Below are 14,893 nucleotides of genomic sequence, written 5' to 3' on the forward strand. Positions count from 1 at the left end.
CGAAAGCTAGGCCCGGGAGTCCCCAGAGGCAGCGTATTGAATGGACAAGTGGGAGCTGAGGCTCTTCACCTGCTCCATTCAACTTCATTGGCCGCCGCACTTTCACGATTGAAGACGAAAAAAGCAAATCTCATCTACATTTTAATGGATTCTTCACTTACATTCTTAAGTTGATGGGACTACAATGGGGGCAGAAATTATTTTTTTAGAGTAAATCTTCTGAAAGACTACTAGTAATGGGTCTAAGTGAAGCGAATGCTATGGACAGCCACGTTATACAGCTGAAGCAAAAAATGGCGAAGGCGTGAAGTTTCACCCTAACCCCTAATTCTCTGCCTTTTCTCAATGGTACCGCCACGCAGGGTCCTACGGGTCCCTGTAGGGGCAGGAAAGCGAATCCGCCCACTCAGGTAGTGGGAGGAGTGCTTGTGCACGATCATGTGACCCAATGCGAGCCGCACCCCTCGGTACGTACATGCCCGCCCACCTGGAGAAGAACTCGACTCCAAATCTCAGAAGTCTGGCATCCAGGTCACTCCAGCCATCCCAGAGACCAGTGGTGGTTCAGTCCCCGCACCCTTATCCGCATTCCTCCCACTCCCTTGGTGTGTCCTCCCCATCCTGACCCAGCTCCACTGTATTCTGCCTTTGTATAGCCACCTTCCACTCCCTAAATCTGGTTTGATCCCTGCAGGGTACATTAAAAAAAAAAAGAGGCAAATTTTCCTGGGATAATGGGTTCTTTGGCAGGAGGGGAATATTGGGGAATATTTTCAGGGTGCCTGAACCTCAACACACAGTTTCCCACTAAACAATTTGCCTTCCTTTATCCCTCCCTCCCTGCCCCACCCCCAACCCCAGTCTTCAGGAACTGTCATGAGGCCCATATATCTGTAGAGTTTAGAGTTCTGTGAGGTAGAGCATTCCTTTCAACAGGATCTAGAACTCCTGGGGTTGCAGAATTTTACTGACTTACACCCCGGAGGTCCCAAGAAGCCAGAGTTGCTTGGAGCTTGGCTCAAAATTCCAAAGGAATTCAGAACTCTATGAGGCCCAGAGTTCCAAGTTCATGAGCACACGGAGCCCTAGGAGACTGTGGCTACACCCAAGGTGGAAAGATGAACATGATTCCATCTTTATGGCTTGAAGGTATATGCAATAATGTCACTACAGCGAAGCAGCGCCTCAGCTTGCACACCTATCGGAGTCTGCAGCTGAGACACGTAGAAGTTGGCCACGTCCAGGTCGGTGGCTCCGAAGTAGGCGGTCACACGCACACCCTCGTGCAATGTGAAGCTCACCTGGCGACCCACCATAGCCAGCAGGCTTCGGAGGTAGCGCTCCCGAAGGACAGCCCGGGCCCGCTGTTCCTGGGATTCCCGTGATTCTTGATCTACAGGAGACTCCGGGATTTCAGGAACCTCCGGTTTCAGGAGGGCTCTGCGTCCATCGGGGGCAAAGCCTCGGCTCAAGCCATCAGGGCCCCGAGGGAGCCGGAGCACAGGCACAGGAATGGCCGGTGGAGTCTGCATTATCCTGGCTGCTGGGTGAAGAAGAGGAATAGGGAGCCATTATGAGGAGTCTGGGGTTACAGGAAGAAGGAGGAATAGGCACAGAGGCCTGTCTACCCCCATCTACCCCATCTCAACCTGTCCAAAACCCAAATCCTGATCCCTCCTCCAGTACCCTCCTTCCCAGGACCTGGCCCACCGTTCACAAGGTCCATGAGAGCAGGGCCTTTGCCCTGCTTTTATCATAGCTTTACCCCCATTCCCTGGCAACAAATATTTGCTGAAAGAACAAACCCTGGCCTCCTTTCTCTCACACACAGCCCATCCAATCCATCAGGAAGTACTATCTTCCAAATAAATTCCCAGTCACCCAGGAGCCAGACTGAAAGGGCCAACTCTGGAACAATTCATAAAATGATAGTTACAGATTATAACTTATTGAATAAAACAGAAATCCATGAGTTCATGCTTATTATAAATAAATAAAGGGGGAAGGGGAAAATCCTTACCATACAGTGGCAGCCAGAATCATCAATGGATGCTAACACTTGTGGAAGAACATCTGAGTAGGTCCAGGTTGGCTACACAGTCTTAAAGTACCTCCTCACAAGGTATTCCTTGTCGAGAGGAAAGAGTAACTTTATAGTTGAAAAACCTGGTGGACACCACCCTAACTTGGGCTTTTAAAGCCAACATGTGCAGTGATGGGACCAATAAATACCTCATGTACCCTCATGTGACACACTGAGGACCGGGCACTACTTCTGTGATATTCCTGCCAAAAATGGATGACCTGAATCTAATCAAATTGAGGGACATTCTTTTCAAAAAACTTCGCTTGATTTTTCAAAAATATCAAGATCATAAAAGACAAAGAAAGGCCTGGGAGTAGAGGAATATAAAATATATATATATATATATACTCACAACGTAACATGTCTCACTTGCTCCACTGCCAGCATCTTGGTCCAGCCACCATCACTGCATAGGCCTGGACTGCTGATGTCAACTCCTCACCAGTATCCCACTCTCACCTTCCTCACCTGCTAGTCTGTCCCCAAACACACCCAGAGGGACTCTGTTAACACCCAAGTCAGATCACATCCCTCCTCTGCTTGGAGCCCTCCCTTGGCTTCCATCTCAGTTAGGGTCAAGACCAAAGTCCTCACCGCAGCCCTCAAGGCCCTGTGTGCTCTGGATCCTGCCAGCACTCTCAGCCTCTCCAGCACCACGCAACCGCACTGGCCTCCTCTCTGGTCCTTGAGCACCCTGACACAGTCCCTTCGTGGGCCTTGCAGTCCCCTCTGCCTGTACCTCCTCTGTCTCTTCCCTGACCATCTTGTGCTAAAGATCCGCCCCTCAGCCCCGTCCATCCCCTCAGTCAGCTTTATCATTCTTTGCAGCACACACATCACTCCTGGACATGACCTGGTATATTCACTTTTCTGCTTATGATCTTTCTTCCCTGTGAGATGGCTGCCTCTCCACAGGCAGGAACCTTGCTCTTTGCCTATGGCTGTATCACCAGCTCCTGGAACACTGAGTGGCACAGAGACCAGGCTCCTGAAATACTGTCTCTGCTCCAATGAATGGAGAGGAAATTGAGCTCCCAGGTCTGCTCAGCTGGGTGACCTCAAGCAAGAGACATTTTCCTCCTCTACTACATGGAGGAGAAATGGGACCTACTGCCACCTTTGCTTGTTATGAGGATTCACAGCCTCATGCAGGGCCTGCTACATACTAGGTTCTCCATAAGAGTTAGTTACAGCTGAATAACAACTGTATTAGTATCGCCATGTGACCGAGGGTAAGTTGCTTAACCAGTCTGTGACTTAGTTTCCTCATCTGTAAAATGGGGGTGCAAAGAGGACCAACATGGGGGGAGGGTATAACTCAGTGGTAAAGGGTATACTTAGCATGCACAAGGTCCTGGGTTCAATCCCTAGTACCGCCATTTAAAAAAAAAAAAGAGGACCAACTTGACAGGGTTGTCATGGGGACTAAATGACCTAACAAATGTGCAAGCTTAGCAGTCGCCTGTAACATATTACGTGTCACTGCACTGATGTTGATGGCATGCAGGGAAATGCTGGCTTTGTAGGCAGGAAGAGAAAGAGAGAAGGACCGAAGTTTCAGGCTGCCCTGTGACTTTGTCCCCCCTCTTTAAAGTGATTAACTGTTGACTTTTGGGGCTGGATCATTCCCTGTCGCACTGTGGGAGGCTGTCCTGTGCTTAGGTGGAAGGTTTTATCAGCACCCCTGGCCTCTACCCACTAGATGCCAGCAGTGTCTGACATCCCTCCCCCAACTTGTGACAACTGAAAATGTCTCCATTGGTGAATAGTCTGGTAGGAGAATTACAATTCCAATAAAGCCATTTGAAAAAAACAGAGGGTGGGGGGTAGAGCTCAGTGATAGAGCACGTGCCTGGCACACACAAGTCCTGAGTTCAATCCCCACTACCTCCGTTAAGGGAAAAAGAAAAATTTCTCCATATATTGCCAAATGTCCCCCCAAATCACATCTGATTGAGAACCACTGATGTAGACAGACAGGTGGAGGGCACGTAAGATGATCACTGAACACATGAACAGATTCACAACCTCTCAGATCCCTCATAGAGGGGCAGCTGCACGGTAACAATGAACACCACACACGCACACGGGCCATTCAGTCCATGAAGGATCCGGGGTGGAGACTTTTGGCTGCCTACCTTTTTGTATCTTTTGAATTCTGTTTGAAGTTGTATCTGTTTTGAATTTGTATGACCTATTCAAAAGAATTTTTAAATTCTAACTTTAAAGAGGATGGGATTGGGGGAGGGTATAGCTCAGTGGTAGAGCGCATGCTTAGCATGCATGAGGTCCTGGATTCAATCCCCGGCACCTCCATTAAAAAATGATAATAATAATAAATTTAAAAATAAAAAGGATGGGACATACTGTAATGCTTCCATGTCCCCAAGTTAGATCCTCCCTCAGAAATCTGAACTTCTTCACCTATCCTTACTGTCACCCTCTCCCTAAACCTCTTTCTGTCTGACCCAGACCTTTCCCAGCCCCTGGGTGACTAGCTGCCAAGTCCCACTAATCGGATACCCCTATTGGTTGCCCAAATTGAATCCTTATTAGCAGAACAGATAGCAGAGGTCAGCAAATTTCCTTTCTAGAGGGCCCGATGGTAAATATATTAGGAGTCGTGGGCCGTAGGCTCTCTTTCATAAGTGCCAGAGTAGCAAGAAAACAGCCCGACACTATGGAAACATGGCTGCGCGCCAATAAAATTTTACTTGTTGAAACACTGATATCTGAATCATATAGACTTTCATGAGCTGCAGAAAATTTGTTTAAAGTTTTCCAACTACTTAAAAATGTAAAATCCACTCTGAGCTCTCAATCCACACAAGAACAAGCAACAGGCCACAGCTTACCACCAGGCACAGAGGATGGAGGTGTGGACTGAGGGACACCAGGTGGGTCCTAGCCTTCCCGGACTCACTACTAGCAATCTAGGCAAATGACTGCAATTCTTGGAGCTGCCTCCCTGCTCTGGATCCTCATCTGTGAAATAAAACATACAAAGACCCCCTAAGGCTGTCAGAAGAATCTTTCAGGGGGAGGCTGGTGATCACATAGGCAAAGGACATCCCAAGGTATCCTGGACTCTTCACTTTCTCTCCTACCTACAGCCAATCCTTCAGTAAAGCTCATCAGCTCCACCTTCAAAAATGCATGGAAGGGATGGTAATAGCTCAGTGGTAGGAGCATGCTTAGCATGCAGGAGGTCCTGGGTTTGATTCCCAGTACCTCCATTAAAAAAAAAAATGCATCCTGAATCTGGGAATTTCTGACCACCCTTATTCTGCCCCTCCTTGGTCCAGCCACCATCACCTCCCATCTGGACTATTTCAGTTGCCTCCACACTGGGCTCCTGACCCCCATCTTCATCCCAGTCTGTTCCCCACTTTGCTCAGAGGGATCCTCTTGTTAGAACTAAGTACGATCACACCCCTCCTCTGTTCAGAGCACTTCCCATGGCTCCCGCCTCTCCCAGAGCAAAAGCCAAAGTCCTCACAATGGCTAGAAGGCCCTATTACCTCTCTGTTCTCACTTCCTACCCTTCGGTCGCTGTTGTTAGTCCTTGAACATGCCAAGCACATTCCTGCCTCAGGACCTTGGCACATGCTATTCTTACTATCTGGAAATCTCTTCCGTATGGGAGACATATATGTTGCCAGATACACCTTCCTCTGTTACTTCACTCAGGTCACTGCTCAAACATTGCCTTTACAGGGAGGAAAATAGCCTTTCACAGCATTATCACCTCCTGACAATATGTATTTATTTGTTTGCTTGTGTTCTTTTTTTTTTTTTACACTTGTTTATTTTTTTAATAGAGGTACTGGGAATTGAACACAGGACTTCTGCATGCTTGGCATGTGCTCTACCACTGAGCTATACCTTCCCCCCTTGTTTGCCTATGTTCTGCCACAGAACATAAGCCTTTGAGAGAAGGGACATGTCTGATTACTTTACAACTCCATCTCCAGCCCTTTAGAGCCTGGCAATCGGGGGGAACTCAGTAAATATTTGTGGAAGCACCCACTAACCCCCAATATTCAAGCGCCTGCTCTGTGCCCAGCCCATGCTGGATGGTGCTAGGGACACAGCTGGGAGAGAAAGAGCCTGGCCTTGCCCTCCTGGGCTCATAGTCCAGGCGATGACACAGACTCAGTCTGCAGACAGTGATGACCCAGAGTGGGCAGGGCTGGAATAAAGGAGCTCAGGGGGACTTGGGAGCCCAGAGGGGACACCTGGGCCTGCCTGGAGGGTAAGAGGTGGTTTCCGGAAGGGGCTCAGGGAAGAGCTCCCTGATAAGGTTATAAGGATCCACGTGGCGATCTAGGGGAAAGCATTCCAGGCAGAGGGAACAGCAAATGCAAAGCTCATAGAAAGGTGACTGAGGCTCAGCAAGGAGGCCAGTGTGCAGGTGGGGGCAGAGGGAGAGCATGCAGGGGTCTTGAGGACCGACCATGGTGAGAACTTGGGTCTCTACTCTCATAGAGTCAGGAGCCATGGGCCAGTTCTGAGCAGGGGAGAGGCAGGCTCTGACTTTCGGGTTCACAGGATCCCTCTGCCTGCTGCAGAGGCTTGGATTGTGAGGCGCAGAGGGAGAAGCAGGGAGCCCCATGAGGACACCACTTCCGCGATCCTCTGGGTGGCAGGTGAGGGTGCCTGGGACAGGGTGGGGGCAGTGCGGGTGGGGAGAAGTGGTCAATTAGGGTAGGTTTTGAGAGTTGAGGGCCCTCACTATTTGCTAATGAACTGAACAGAGCCAGGGTTTTTGCCTGATGGGCCAGATTGCAGTAAATGGGACTGATGAGATTTATACCTTTTCTGTATCTCACTACTACTGAGGTGAATGGGATTAAGAGACATAGATTTGTGTACTGTATCTGATCACTGCATTCCCAGTTTAGTCAAGGGTCATCAGCCCCCAGGGCTTTCCCCCAACCTAGGTTAACACTGGAGTGTCCTCTCTAGGGCTAGGACTTAATAAAGGACTGCTGGGAATTAAACAAGTCGCCAAAGAGTTATGTTAAATCCCTGGATAAAACAAAATTAAAAGTGGGCCAGCATAGGCTCTGTTTCTCCATTAGGGAAAAAAAAAAAAACAGATTTGGTCATAGCAGCACAATACCCATTTTCCTGAAGAGGAAACTGAAGCTGCAAGATGCCAAATCATTTACTGGGTGCCAGCTGATGACTGTCAGAAAAAGGGAGCAAACCCACTGGTCTGACCACAGAGCCAAGGCCCTCACTCCTGCCCTGTGCAGAAGGGTAGTGTCTTCAGCTAGCACAGGGGAGCCGTTGGAGATTTGGGAGGCAAGGCGTGACCTGATAAGAAACTGGTCTGAGAAAGGTCATATAGGGTGTGGCCAAGACAGCCAAAGCAGGCATTATCCATTCTCCCTGATGACCAAGTCTGAGAGTCCTTTATCCTTTCAGTCTCCAAGCCAAGGATTTCCTGCCCAGGATTCAGGAAAAAAGGTCCAAACCCATTCCCCACTAGAAAAACTAAAGTGCCCATCACTTCGGTCAATGGCAGGGACAGCAGATTCAGAGATCTCCTTCTTTGGGGCCTCAGCACTCACTTTCAAGAAAATGGGAATGACCGCATCAGTGCACAAACATTTCGCTAACACTTCCGTTGCAAGGGTGGGAAACCAGGTAAGTTACCAAGTTAACAGTGAAGACCCCAGACCTAATTAACCCCGGTACTGACCTGCCCACACACACCCCAGGAATGGCCCCGTCTGGATGCAAATTAGTTAAATGGGGCCTCCCGAGAGGATCAGGACCCCAAGCACGGATTCCTCCCTCCCTGCCCCCACGCCCTGGTCAGTTTCCATTCAATTCCGCCCTGGCTACCCATCGCTCTCCTTTTCTTATACTAAGTAGGTCTTCCCGACCCTCAGGCGTCCACTTCCCACTCTGCCCTGGGCTGGACGTTCTTCCCACTACCTGGCTCAGATCAGGCGAGCGATGCCACTCCAGGAAAGGCGGGAGACTGATGACTGCAGCCGTTATTACTGTTAGCATAGTCATCGTCATTATTTTCTCGAGGGAGCTCATTCCTCCCTACCCCCACCCCGAACCCCACCCCTCGCTGGGCGCGGGAAGGTCTCCACTGCTGCGTTGGGGACCCAAGTCCCGGGTGCAGGTCTTCGGGGACCCGAACGTCCCAGCAGCCTCCTTTGCACGCGCGGACCTGCCCCTTCCGCCACTCCCGGCCTTGCGCGCGGGTGGGCGTCCGGGGCCGGGGCCCGGGAGCGGGAACGTGCTCACGACCCACCCGCTACACTCCCGCACTCACCGAGGTCCGCGGCGGCCGGCGTCCCCACTTCCGCCAGCGCCTCCGCTGCAGAGGCCCGGGCGGGCCGCGAGCCGCCGAGCCTGGGTTCCGCTGGCGCCGCCGCCGCCCCACGTGGTCGAGGGCTCGGAAGCGAGCACAGACCGGGGCGCCACCCCCACGGCGGCTTGGCCGGGCGCTTAGTCTGCGAGGTGAGGGCGTCCAGGATGCCCATTTTACGGAAGAAGAAATTGAGGCTCAGAGGGGGGAAGACTTCCTCCTTCTGAGTTAAGGGCAGAAGTTTGATCTTGGCACCCCCACCCCCCACTCCTGTACACGTGCACAGTCCTGCCCTTCACCTCCAGTTCGAACCCCACCTCCCCTACTTGAAACCTTGAGATCAAGCTCTCAGCAGCCACGCAGCAGCTGGGATAGACCAGAGGCACTGGTTTCCTTCTGCAGCCCTCCCTGCAGCCCCATCTTACAAAGGGGAAAACTGAGGCCCTAAAAGGTGAGTGTCTGGCCTGAGGTCCCATGGAAACACACTGCTCTAGGCTCAGAATTCACTTCCACATGGTTTCATTAAGGCAGGGACCTTGAGGGCCTCTGCTTCCCACCAGACCCCCAAGCCCCAGAGCCTGGTCCACAGGCCCTCTGCAAATATCTATTGAAAGGGTGCATTTAGCAGGAGCTCAATACACGGTTTATTGACTGAACTATGAATAGTTAGGAGCTCTGTGAATAAGACAGACTAGGCCCCAGTGGTCTCAGAACCTAAATTCTAGGAAGCCTGAGAGGAACAGAACTTGAGTAAACACATCAACAAGATCCTTCAGGGCTTGATGAGGTTGTAAAAGGAATAAAATAAGGTCAATGGGATAGCGGGTGGCAGGCTTGGGAGACATTTAATGGGGTGGTCAGGGGAGGTGGCATTGATGAGGAAGCCACCTCAGGTAACAGCTGGGAAACCTGAGGCCCTGGAGGGAACTCGGGACAGATGGAGGTCATGGAGTGTAAATTGGAAGGCCTTCAGCAGGGTGGGGCTACTTTAGATACTGTGGTCAGGGAGGTCCTCTGCTCTCTGGAGGACAATTGAGCTGAGGCCTGAATAACAATATGAGGAACCCTCGGGCCTGCAGCAGCACTCCAGGAGATTAGCATGTGAAATTCCCGTAGTGCTGGACTGGGGACACTCAGAGGAGGACTGACCCTGGCCCTGACCTTGGGGGGTTATGTTGGGGGGAGGGGCAAGAGGACAACCAACAATTCTGTACTGTGATGTGGTCGGTGCCAGGAAGAAAACTTGAAGGGTTGGAGGGTGGGGCAGGGTGTTGATGCCACTTCAAATAGTGATCAGAGAGCTGTTTGAGGAGGGAAGTTTAAGGAGGCCCTGGTGAAGGGAAACCAGACACTTGGCTATCTGGTTTTAATAGCGATTCCAAGTTTAAGAACAAGGTAAATGTATGTGATCACAACCCTCCTCTGCTCAAAACCCTCCCAAGGCTCCAAAAGACTTTAAAATGGTCAAAAGACTTCTTTGGATCTGACCCCATCTTCTCACAAAACTCAATCAATATAACCTCATCAGTACAATCTAAAGAAGAATATATACACATATATGTATACCTGAATCACTTTGCTGTACACCTGAAACTAACAAAACATTGTAAATCAACTGTACTTCAATAATTTTTTTTAAAAAAGAACTTAATCAGTACAGAACTCCTTAAATGCACAGGCTGGCTGGCTGACTCCCTCAGGTCCCAACTCCACCATGCCCTGCCCTGACATAGGGAGAAAATTGAGACCCCCTCCACCCCAGTAATCCTGTCCCTTAATAACCATTCCTAGCTTTATTTTGCTTCATGACACTTGTCATCCTGGAAGGCATTCTATATTATACCTAGTTATCTTGTTGAGTGAGAGTCTGTCTCCCTGAATGAGTAAATTGCGTGAGACCAGGGTTATTGTCTGTTTTGTCCCCTGCTGTCCCCAGTGCTAAGTCCACAACTGCCACACAGTAGGAGCTCAATTCACGTTTGCCCAAGGAATCTTGATTGTAATGCATTTAATGGAATAGATTCGATTACGGTCAGGCGCCAAGTTAGAAACGTGGCCCCTACCATTTTCTCACTGTGGGGGCGAGTGGACACCTTGTGCCTCAATTTCCACCAGCCCTAAAACGCGATCAGGAATGGCTGTTATTATGCGTGACTGTGTGAACTCGGTCTCCTGAAGGTTTGATCACTGAGCAAAACGCAATGGGTACTGTCCTGATTGAGTTTGGCTGAGGGTGGGGCAGTCCCTGCCGTCAGGCCCCGCCTTGGTGGGCGGAGCCACGGGCCGGGCCAGCACGTGTAAGAGTTCGCGGCGGGTCGCCGCAGTCACTCACCTGGGCTCCTCTGTCTGAGCGCGCACGGCCGGCGCGTCCTCCGCCCGCCAGTCCGCCTGCCCGTGCCCCATGTCCCGCCGCAAGGCCGGCTGCATGCCCCGCCGAATAGACCCTGCGCCCGCCACCAACTCAGACGACGAGATGGAGATGGGGAACCTCGTCATCGATGTGAAGCCCGAGTCGGACGCGCGGCCCCTACAGGCCCCGGGGCTGGGGCCCTTCAACCTGAAGGAAGTGCCCGCGCCGGGGCCGCTCGAGGGCGAACCCCGTCACTCCCCCGGCCCCGTGCTCGCCGGCGGCCTCCTCCATGCCCTTGGCCTGCGCAGCCAGTGGGCGCAGTGGACGCCGCTGACCCCGAACCCTCATGGTGAGCGCCCCCTGCCCCGCCTCCCTTCCCTCTCTTTAGGGTGCGGACCCCCTCTTTCGGGTACCGACCCCCGAATCCCCAACTCCTGCCCATACCTTACTTTCCTCGCCAGGTCCTGGCCTCCATCCCCCTTTTCGACCCTCGGATTTCCCCTCTCCCTCGGAAACCCTTGCCCCCATCCTGGCCCCACCCCATGCTCACCACCCGCTTCCTCCCTGCAGACCGCCAGCCGTGGACCGACAAACACCCAGATCTGTTGACCTGCGGCCGCTGCCTGCAGACCTTCCCGTTGGAGGCCATCATTGCTTTCGTGGACCACAAGAAGCTGGGCTGTCAGCTCCTTAAAGGCCCCAGCCCCTGCCAGGGCTCAGGTGAGTAGAGCCGGGATGCAGTCCCCCGTGTCAGGTTCAAGGGCCTGGCTTCCTGTGGGAGAAGAGGCTGAGCTGGACAGGCGGGGCAATGAGCACTACTTCCCCTTTCTGGCTCCCCACCGGGTGCAGCCTAGGCGTGGCCAGGGCCTGCCCTGTCCTAGGGCTGGGACTAGTTGGGGGGGGGCAGGTGGGGGCAGGGGCCGGGCTGGGAAAGAGGGCCACCCACAGGGTGTGGCCAGCCCCAGAAGACTGGTCTGGGGATTTGCCACACATACCACCCCCCAATCTGGTTTCACTTCTCCTTCCCCCTTGGCCAGAAATAACTGGCCAGGTGGCTGGACCAGTGTGGCAGTAGGGGGGACCTCTGGGGAGGGCAGCGGCCTGGGGGAGGGGAACTGAGGCCAGCTGGACTGGGGATGTTTTCACCCTCTCCCACCTCTTTATCACCTCTGATTGAGGAGCTGGGCATTTGCCCAGAGCCAGGGAAGGGGCTTCTGGCTTCCCTCCCTGATGGAATCTCCCAGCCTGCATGCTGGGAAGCCCCTGTTTTGAGCCTGATCCTGGGTGTCTGGATACCTGGGTTCCTCCTCTTGGTTGGGAATTAACCCTTAACTTGGTGCTAGACTCATGGTGAGCTTTTGGTTAGTGATGACCAAAAGGGGCTCATCCACACCTATGCACTTCCAGCCCTTGGGCCATGTGCTCCTGGCATTTGTGAGAAATGGAATTGTATTTAGGGCTAGGCCTGGGAGAGGGTCCTGTGGTGGGAAAGGGGATGAGGAGTTGTAATTGGCTTAGCTGTAAAGTTGGAGCAGGGAGGGTGGCCTGATGGGCAAGGGAGGAGCCGTGATGGGATCATTGGAACAAAACTTTCCCAGGCCCTTGAACTTGGGAGAGTTGTGGACGCTTCAGCTGTTTACTGAGGATTTGATGGACCCAAACTCAGCCATTCTCTATTTGAGGTCACAGCAACCTCTAAAAGGGAGAAGACCCCTTGGGTGCTCATATCTAGCCAATGAAGAAACTGAGGTTCAGAGACAGGGATTTCTTGCCCAAGTTCACCCAGCTAGAGAGCAGGAAGTCAGACCAGGCTGGCTGTCTCCAACCCCCATCTGTGCTCTTGACCCTGGTGTTACATGGGGAAAGCCACCCCCATCCAAGACATAAAGGCAGGTCGGTCTCAGAAGTACCTTACTGATAGTACCTGGAGGGTCTAGAGAAAACATCCAGTGTGGAGGGTTCCATGCAGAGGGAGGGGGAGTCCTAGCTCACCCCCATCTCTCTAGGTGGCTGCTAAGCCATCTCTCCATCTAGACCTCGGCCCCCTCCTCCGTAAGGCAGGAAAAGGGGATCATGCATGGAACCCAGGACTTTGGGGCCTGGCCCAGAAAGCCACTCGATAATCGAGAGCTATTTTTATTATTAAACCAGTTTTTCTTTTGAAAACCTCCATCTCCCACTCCCCAGGTTTCTGGATTGAAACCCTAGCTTCACCCCTTCCAAGGTACGGGAACTTGGGGAGACATCTCTTTGCCTCAATTTTCCCATTTGGAAAATGGACGTCTTATTTTGTGTCTTGAAGTAAAGTGGTGAGAGGGGGCTGAGTGGCAGGGTGTCCAGCACACTGAATTGGATCACATCTTCAGCAAGGCCTTCCTGATCCCAATAACTTAGCAGGCCCCCATCCATCACTCTGCTTTAGCTTTTAACTTTTTCTTGAAGATTTTCAAACACAAAAAGAGAACCTCCATGTCCTCATCATCCACTCCATGGGTTTTCCTTGCTCCTTATCTGTCTGTCTGCCCATCTCTGAACATCAGCTTCCCGAGGGCAGGGAGCCTCGCCTCTTCTTAGCACTGCCTCCTCAGCCCCTGGAAGAGAGCCTCTCCCACAGCAGGTGTCCAGCTGGCAGCCCTGAGCTGGAGCTGCTCTGACTTGCCCATCCCACTAACCCCCGGCCCTCCTCTCTTCTGCAGAACACGAGGCCCTGAAGGCCTTGAGTTGCCTCCGCTGCGGCCGACAGTTCACTGGGGCCTGGAAACTGCTGCGCCACGCCCAGTGGGACCACGGACTGTCCATCTACCAGACGGAACCCGAGGCCCCAGAGGCCCCGCTGCTGGGCCTGGCCGAAGTGGCCGCAGCCGTGTCGGCGGTGGCAGGGCAGGAAGCTGAGGCCAAGGGCACCCGAGGAGGGCTCACCCGGCGAAGCCCCACCTGCCCCGTGTGCACGAAGACCCTCAGCTCCTTCAGCAACCTCAAGGTGCACATGCGCTCGCACACGGGTGAGCGGCCCTACGCCTGTGACCAGTGTCCCTACGCCTGCGCCCAGAGCAGCAAGCTCAACCGCCACAAGAAGACCCATCGGCAGCTGCAGCCTCAGAATCCCTGCGAGGCCGACGCCAGTGAGGAGCGGGCCTCCACCGCCCCTCCAGAGCCGGCTGCCCATGCAGCAGCCCCAGCCAGCACCCTCCGGAGCGGCGGTGGAGAGGGGGCTGGAGCCGCCGCCACGGCCGGCGTCCAAGAACCAGGGGCTCCCGGCGGTGGGGCTCAGGCAGGTCCCAGCGGGGACAGCTGGGGAGCTGCCAGCAAGGAGCAGAGAACTGAGCCCGCCAAAAGCCAGATGTCACCCAAGAAGCTGTCCAAGCCGGCGGGCAAGAGCCGGGGGCTGGGGCCCGGGGGCAGCTGCGAGTACTGCGGGAAGCACTTCACCAACAGCAGCAACCTGACGGTGCACCGGCGCTCGCACACGGGCGAGCGGCCCTACGTCTGCGAGCTCTGCTCCTACGCCTGCGCCCAGAGCAGCAAGCTCAACCGCCACCGCCGCATGCACGGCCTCGGGCCCGGCAGCCCCCGCTTCGAGTGCCCCCACTGCTGTGTGCCCTTCGGCCTGCGCGCCACCCTGGACAAGCACCTGCGGCAGAAGCACCCCGAGGTGGGTGGGGAGGCCTGAGCTGCAGGGATGCCCTCCCTGCTGTCCTCGCTGTTGACTGCTTCTGTGACCTCCTTGTCCTTCCCCCGCGAGTAAACGCTCCCTTCCCCCAGTTACACACCCGTTTGGACTCTGGCTTTCTTGGGGTGTCTGAGGTGGGGTGGGAGGCTTCCCTCCTTGGGGTGGACAGCTGGACAGACCGGTTTGGAAGGAGGGGGTGAGGGAAAAAGGCCAGCCCCCAGTGCCTGGGGCACAGCAGGACTGGCACAGAAAGCGGTGCTCCCGGTTCCCGGTGTGGGTGTGGGCGAGGCCCGGGCAGGGGCCGAGGCGAGGGCGGGGAGAGGCCTGGACCTGTCACCAGAGGCCCCTGGGCAAAGTCCCGGCCCATCCTCCCTCCACATGCTGGGTGCTGAGCCCTGTTCCCACCGCGTCGCACCCCTGCCCTCACTGAGTGCAGAGGAGAGTTCTGGA

The 14,893-nt window shown here is 53.7% G+C and overlaps 2 protein-coding genes across 19 annotated transcripts; one reads left to right on the plus strand and one right to left on the minus strand.

Annotated features, from left to right (window-relative positions):
- Positions 1–128: 128 nt before the first annotated feature.
- GEMIN7 (gem nuclear organelle associated protein 7) lies at positions 129–11,519 on the minus strand. 18 transcript variants are annotated; one of them, XM_072966870.1, is made up of 4 exons: positions 8,388–8,463; positions 4,942–5,071; positions 2,439–2,562; positions 129–1,543 (listed from the first exon to the last, which is right to left on the minus strand). In XM_072966870.1, exons 3-4 carry the CDS (start codon positions 2,446–2,448, stop codon positions 1,137–1,139), a joined length of 417 nt encoding a protein of 138 aa, XP_072822971.1. In that variant the 5' UTR covers positions 2,449–2,562; positions 4,942–5,071; positions 8,388–8,463; the 3' UTR covers positions 129–1,136. The 18 variants fall into 18 exon arrangements, with proteins under 18 accessions (XP_072822971.1, XP_072822978.1, XP_072822976.1 ...); XM_072966877.1 differs by lacking the exons at positions 2,439–2,562; positions 4,942–5,071 and adding an exon at positions 2,021–2,128 and having other exon boundaries at positions 129–1,540; positions 8,388–8,531; XM_072966875.1 differs by lacking the exons at positions 2,439–2,562; positions 4,942–5,071 and adding an exon at positions 2,021–2,128 and having other exon boundaries at positions 8,388–8,531.
- Positions 10,643–14,538, plus strand: ZNF296 (zinc finger protein 296). Its single transcript, XM_072966866.1, has 3 exons — positions 10,643–11,122; positions 11,344–11,493; positions 13,470–14,538. Exons 1-3 carry the CDS (start codon positions 10,825–10,827, stop codon positions 14,441–14,443), a joined length of 1,422 nt encoding a protein of 473 aa, XP_072822967.1. The 5' UTR covers positions 10,643–10,824; the 3' UTR covers positions 14,444–14,538.
- The last annotated feature ends 355 nt before the right edge of the window (positions 14,539–14,893 follow it).

The sequence above is a fragment of the Vicugna pacos genome, chromosome 9 (assembly GCF_048564905.1).
Source record: "Vicugna pacos chromosome 9, VicPac4, whole genome shotgun sequence".
NCBI lineage: Eukaryota > Metazoa > Chordata > Mammalia > Artiodactyla > Camelidae > Vicugna > Vicugna pacos.